At 60.0% G+C, this 5,993-nt stretch overlaps 2 protein-coding genes across 3 annotated transcripts; both read right to left on the bottom strand.

Moving 5' to 3' along the window:
* Window positions 1-133: 133 nt before the first annotated feature.
* Window positions 134-2,421, bottom strand: HSD17B8 (hydroxysteroid 17-beta dehydrogenase 8). The gene is made up of 8 exons (XM_045292287.1): window positions 1,795-2,421; window positions 1,590-1,706; window positions 1,394-1,486; window positions 1,210-1,295; window positions 1,014-1,098; window positions 776-818; window positions 536-610; window positions 134-347 (listed from the first exon to the last, which is right to left on the bottom strand). The coding sequence occupies exons 1-8, from the start codon at window positions 2,419-2,421 to the stop codon at window positions 331-333; spliced, it is 1,143 nt and encodes a 380-aa protein (XP_045148222.1). The 3' UTR covers window positions 134-330.
* A 221-nt stretch (window positions 2,422-2,642) lies between these two features.
* Window positions 2,643-5,987, bottom strand: SLC39A7 (solute carrier family 39 member 7). 2 transcript variants are annotated; one of them, XM_004711740.3, is made up of 8 exons: window positions 5,888-5,987; window positions 5,179-5,569; window positions 4,921-5,089; window positions 4,737-4,796; window positions 4,452-4,598; window positions 4,194-4,334; window positions 3,797-3,993; window positions 2,643-3,385 (listed from the first exon to the last, which is right to left on the bottom strand). In XM_004711740.3, exons 2-8 carry the CDS (start codon window positions 5,566-5,568, stop codon window positions 3,113-3,115), a joined length of 1,377 nt encoding a protein of 458 aa, XP_004711797.2. In that variant the 5' UTR covers window position 5,569; window positions 5,888-5,987; the 3' UTR covers window positions 2,643-3,112. The 2 variants fall into 2 exon arrangements, with proteins under 2 accessions (XP_004711797.2, XP_045148671.1); XM_045292736.1 differs by lacking the exon at window positions 5,888-5,987 and having other exon boundaries at window positions 4,194-4,331; window positions 5,179-5,873.
* Window positions 5,988-5,993: the final 6 nt, after the last annotated feature.

Genomic DNA, 5,993 nt, shown 5'->3' with positions numbered 1-5,993 from the left:
ACATACACTCTCCTCTCACACCCGGTGGCGGGGGTTGCCCTGGGAGACCAGGCAGTGAAAGGGAAAAATCCTTGGGGAAAGGGAAAGGAGGGGGAGGTGGCGAGCTGTGTGAAGACTTGGACACAAGAAGAACTGGAGGTGGCAGGGAAGAGGATTTGGAATTTATTAGGGTCACAAGCACCCCTGCCTCCCATGTTCAGCATTCTCTGAGCCATACACGGCCACCCTTTTGTAGCCTGGGAACTGAGAGTCTGCGTCTGCAGGGGGCCCGGCGGGGCGGGGCGGGCAGGGTGGTGGAGGAGTGAGCAGGGTCCAGGGTCCTTGAAGTGGTTACATGAAGAGGCCCCCTGGAAGGAACAGAAACACTTGGGCAGTTGAAAAGGCGGAGGGCCACTGGGCTGGGCACGCCCACTTCGGTCCCTGGCCCGGGGGAAGGGAAACGCATTGGCTTCAGATTCCCTCAACTGGCATTCGCATCTCCTGAAGGTCCCACTTCTCTGCCCTCCCCTTCCCCCTCCCCACACCAGCCTCTTACCAGTGACTTCTACCGAGGCCCCTGTGATGTAGCCACTGTCCTCAGAAGCCAAGAACGCTACCACGTCCGCCACATCTAGGGGTGTGGTGGGGAGAGGCCGACTCCTGCTGACCCCCCTGGGCCCAAAGTAATCATCATCTCCAGCCCCGCCCCAACCACCAATCTTGGTGGGGCCCTCTCACATGGACCGCAAACCTTGGGGTTTCTTCATTCGGGGCCCCTTCCCCACTCAGTGCTCACCCTCAGGGATCCCCATCCGTCCCATCGGGACCATCCTGATCACCTGTAAGGAAACACGCCCACGTGGATGAAAGGTCCTTTTGTGGATCCTTTTGTCCACTGAGTGAAGCCTGTGTCCACCCCCCTGCCCTTTCCAGTCCTTTGCCCCTGGGACATTGAGGGAGCATCTGTGATTTGCCAGGCCCTGTGTTCGGCATTCTCTCAGAGCCCAGAGCGATGTGTGTGGGCCGTGTCCTACCTTGTCCTGCACCTTTTGTGGCACCTTCTGTGTCAAGGGGGTCACAATGAACCCTGGGAGCACACAGTTACAGCGGATCCCGTGGCTGTGGGGGGAGAGTGGGTGCTGACTCCAGAGAGCACTGCATGCTGAGTTTCTCCCGCAGACACCTCCCCTCCCCCAGCCTCAGTGAAGGCCCCCTGGGGGTCTGGCCAACCGTCCAAGCTCCAGGGCTACTGCCTGAGTCAGTCCGATCACTCCGGCCTTGGAGGCAGCGTAGTTCGTCTGTGTCAAATTCCCCACCTATAGGTGAGTCAGAGATCGGATATAAGTCGTCGGTTCCCAGGAGGGGCTCTCCTCTACTCCCACATCACCAGTTGACCTCCTTAATTTAGTCTGACCTTTCCTACGATGCTACTGATGTTGATGATGGAGCCGTGACAACCGCTGGACACCAGGGCTTGGGCTGCGGCCTGCGTGACGAGAAAGGTGCCCTAAGGGAGTAACAGGGGAAAGAGGATCAGCTGCAGTGATAGCCCGCTTCCAAGTCCCTCCCCAGGCTGGGAGGCCAGAAGTCACAGGGGCAGAGGTCACCACCTTGAGGTTGACAGCGAGGACTTTGTCCCAGCCGTCCTCAGACATGTGAAGCAGAAACTCGTCCCGGGTGATGCCCGCACTGGACACAACGACAGATGGCGGCCGGGAAAAGCTAGCCTGTGGGAGGGGAAGGTTACACACCCCCCAGCCCCCCAAAACAGCGGGGCAGCGTCAGCGTGTTTCAGGGCGAGGTCCGTGCGTGCACCTGCACTTGCTCCAGCAGGTGCTTCGCGGCGCCCGTCTCAGACACGTCCGTCTGGAAGGCAGCGTGGGCCCCAAGGGCTGCCCGCTCTGCGCTCCCGGGCCCGCGCAGCAGCCGCACCGTCTCCTGCGCCGCTGCTGCATCGAGGTCGCAGGCGGCCACCGTGGCTCCTTCCCTGGCCAGGCGCACGCTGACCGCCCGGCCGATGCCGCTGCCCGCACCTGCGAGGGGAAAGGACGGGAGCGAACACGCCCGCCGGGGGCAGAGGGTCACCAGGGGGTGGGGCGCAGGAGTCGCCCGCCTTCTGCACACTAGTGATTTCAGACAAGGTCCCAGCGGCCGCCGCCGCCGCAGGGCCCAAGGGCGAGCCCCCCTTGCCTTGCCATGACTCCAGAACCCCCAGCCCAGGGAGAACACCCCGCAACCTGTGACCAGGGCCAGCGCGGAGCGCAGCCGGAGCGGAGCCGCCATGGCGAAACGGCCGCGGGAGGCAGGGACCGCGGCGCCCAGCCAATCCGAGCGCGGAGGGGGCGTGGCCAGAGCCAACCGAAGCCAATAGGCGGCGCCAGCTCCAGGCGTCTGCGGCCACCAGCGGGGCGCGGACCCCCCACCGCGTGGGCGCGGCCACATCGCAGATTAGGGACCTGGGCAGCCAAGGGCCCACAGCTGCCACTTCCCAAAACAGACCAAGACTGCATGTGGTGCGGTAGATCAGATCCGAGGACTTTATTTCCGGACACCACCCCACCCCTCAATTCAGCGACATTAAAAAAAATAAGATAAGGTCAAGAGATTAGCAAGTAACTCTCTTGCCCTGCCCCCCCACCCCCAATCACTCCCAGATCAGGGCACACGATTCACAGACGTTTAATGGATGTTCACCACCCCCCACCCCAACCCCGATTCTTCTCCTCTGTCCAGGGCTCTGAACTTCCTGGAAGCCTCCAGCAGGTGGGAGAGAAGCAGGTGGCCCTTGGAGAAGACTGTATGTGGCAGCTTGGTCCTCTGAGAGTCGGTGGAATTGGGGACACTGGTAGGCTGGCATCATCCTACTCCCTTCCAGTTTTCTTCACAGCCCCCTTTAGCCCCTGAAATCCCAACTCTGTGGTCAGTTGGTGCCCAACAGTGCGGTCCTTCTGGCTGCTGCTTCTCACCTGGATAGCCCCTGCTCAACTGCCAAACTGCTATGGTTCCACCGCCCAAATCACCACTTCTGAGGCCACAGCTCTTTCCTCTGGCAGATATTCCTGGTCCGAACCCCCAATCTGGAGTGACGGGCTGGGGCCTTGAGGCAAGAGTAGGGGGCAATTCCTCCCGCCTCTCACTCGAGGTGGGCTATCAGCACCATCATTACAACACCGCCCAGCAGCCCCAGCACTTCCAGAAGTGACTGCAGTGGGGAGGCCTCCCTCAACAGCTCGGGCAACACAGACACCGTGGCCACATAGATGAAGCCCCCTGCAGTGAATGGCAGGACCCAGCCAGGACCTGTACTGCCTGACACTGCACTGCCCACTGCCCCTCCTTCAGCCAGAAGGGCACAGGCTGTGCCCACCAATGCCCCGACTGCCGTCACCAGCTGCAGACGCATTGCCTGGAGAGCAGAGAAGAGAGACATTAGTCAGGAGTAAATGAGCATCACTGTGTCAGCTATGGCTGGTGGGGGCTGTGGGCATACACGGGTAGGGTGTATGTCTTTGGAAACTAAGGGGAAAAGGGAGGGCATCGAGAGTAGGCATTTTCTAGAAAAATCTTACGGAGAGTTTAGGGCAGACACTCAATCTGACTCAGGGGAGAGTAAGGAGCGGGGTGAACATAAACCATTCACTGCAGAGACTACAGTTAAAGACATGCTAAGCTACGGGACAACGAAACAGAATGCTCTCTTCTTCATTTCTAGAGGGGGTTTTTAACGACAGCAGGACTTGCGCGGTCTTGGATTTCAGGTGGGCGAGCAAGGACACAGGACTTCAGGCAACCAGGTTTGGTGCAAATCACCACCAACCTGCTTTTTGCTGCAGCCAGACTGGACCAAGATGGCGAAGTCTCCGACTTCATGGGGCACTTCATGTAGCAGGACCGTCACAGTGGTCAGGATCCCCAGTCCTCGGCCTCCTCGGAACGAAGCGCCGATCGCCAGGCCGTCGGTGAAGTTGTGTGCCAGGTCAGCAGCCAGATTCAGATACCCCGACACACGGAGATCTTGGGGAACGGGAGGGCTATCAGAGCAGAGGCAGCCACTGTTGCCAGCCCAGCTCTTCTCACCCCTCCTCTGGGAGACCACTCCACACGCAGGCCCCCTGTGGGCCTCAGCCGTCTGCTGTTACACACGGCGCGTCCTCCACGGGCACTGATTCCGGAGCATGCCCACTGCTTTGGCTGATGCTAGCCTTGACCCTCACCTGAGCCTGCTGTTTCCTCTTCAGCGTTCTGAGGTCTCACCGGCCCATCTTTGGGCCCCGTGCTCCCTCCTTTCCTCTTCCGTGGCCCCCCGGTATCCTTTTCTTCTCCCTCGGAACTCTGCTTCTCCTTTGAAGGACCTTCTGGAGGAAGAGAGGTGTTGGTAAGAGTGGGGACACACACATCGCCTGACATGTTTTCAAGTGAAAAGCGCTCTTCCATCCAACAGCCACAGACAGATGCTGAGGCAGACAGCTCACCTTGCCTTCCATGTCCATGGCTTCCATGCGTGTGACCATGCGTGTGTCCGTGTCCTCCTTTCACATGTCTTACAAATTTCTCCACCACAAGGAAGGCGACAATTCCACCGAGGACCCACAGCCCCACGGAGAGAATGGGGCCCTGGCCTGGGGATGTTAAGGGGAACGATGTTAAGGGGAATACACAGGTTCGGATTCCTCTTCCCCAAGTGTAGATGCTGACCGGGAAGGGCAGACGGTTCCCAACCGTAATCCCAACTCCATTCCTCTTTGCCCCTTCCTCACCACTGTGCGAGTGTCCGTGTCCACCTGGCTGCTCCACCGGGGGGTGGTGGGAATGAGGCTCTGGGGCAAGGGAGAAGGCCAGATGAGAGAACAACCACTCCTGGGGTACGCACCAGAGGATATGGGAAGGGGAGAGATCCCCCTCTACCCAAGGAATAAACCATCTTCCGCAGGGATCACTTACCCAGGGCGTGAGGGATGAGGTGCAGAAAGGCATCTCCTAGAAGGCCCCCAGAAGCAAAACTGAGCAAGATCTGGAGCAATGAGCGATGCCGAGGGGAGTTCGACTCCACAGGGATAAGGAAGAGGACAAAAAACGGAGCTGCCGAGATCAGCACTGTGGCCCCAAGTGCCTGGTGAAGGAAAGGCCAGGATGCAAATGGTGCCGGTTTTCGAACAACTCAGTACCAGCCCTTCTCTCCCCCATCCCCTGGGGACTCACATAGGCCCAAAGAGTGACAGTGTCCAGGTCCTGCTTGATGCCTGGAGCCCCAGACTCCCCATAGCCTCCATGGCTATGCGCATGGTCATGTCCATGTCCTCTGTGGGAGAGGCTCTCATGGGAGTGGCCATGGCTATGGCCATGGTGCAAATCCTCATGTGAATGTCCATGGTCGTGACCGTGGGTATGTCCATGCCAGATGCTCTCATGAGTGTGGCCATGGCCGTGGGCATGGCTGTGTCCATGGTGGAAGTCCTCATGTGGATGCCCATGGATGTCCTTGTGCAGGTCGCCGTGACCCTCGTGTCCGGCCACCAGCAGCCCCAGGGCCGCCCAGATCAGCAGTCCCACGGTCACCCGGTGGGGAGACCCCAGGCCTCTGGCCATCATGCTGACCGGAGGGATAGAGGCGGTGACTTTGCTTGCCCCTCCAATTCTACGCCTACACAGTAGACACTTTACCCCGATCGGGCCTTCAGTCCACCTCTAAGGACCCCTCCATTCCATTCGGTGCCCACCCACATTGTTCCCAAGACTCGTTGTCTTTATCCTGTCCCCCCCCTTCACGGATGTAGGGCCCCGGGGGCTGCCGCTCTAGGCTTCGATCCGCCGCATCAGGGGCCCTCTGGGCCCTCGTCTCGATGATCCATTAGGTGGCGGACAAGGCCCGGAAAGAATGGTGGGTGGGGGGAAGCAAGGGGATTCTTACCGGCTCCGGGATCCTCTCTTCTCCCAGTCGGCTCGGACGTGGCACTCGCCGCTGTAGCTCCCGCGAGAACAGGGAATTCCGCTCTCCCGGCGGGCGTCCGAACCCC

Source organism: Echinops telfairi, unplaced genomic scaffold, assembly GCF_000313985.2.
Source record: "Echinops telfairi isolate 266 unplaced genomic scaffold, ASM31398v2 ScPeMD7_655;HRSCAF=1070, whole genome shotgun sequence".
NCBI lineage: Eukaryota > Metazoa > Chordata > Mammalia > Afrosoricida > Tenrecidae > Echinops > Echinops telfairi.
Note: the sequence above shows the minus strand (reverse complement) of the source record. Positions and strands in the feature narration are given on the sequence as shown.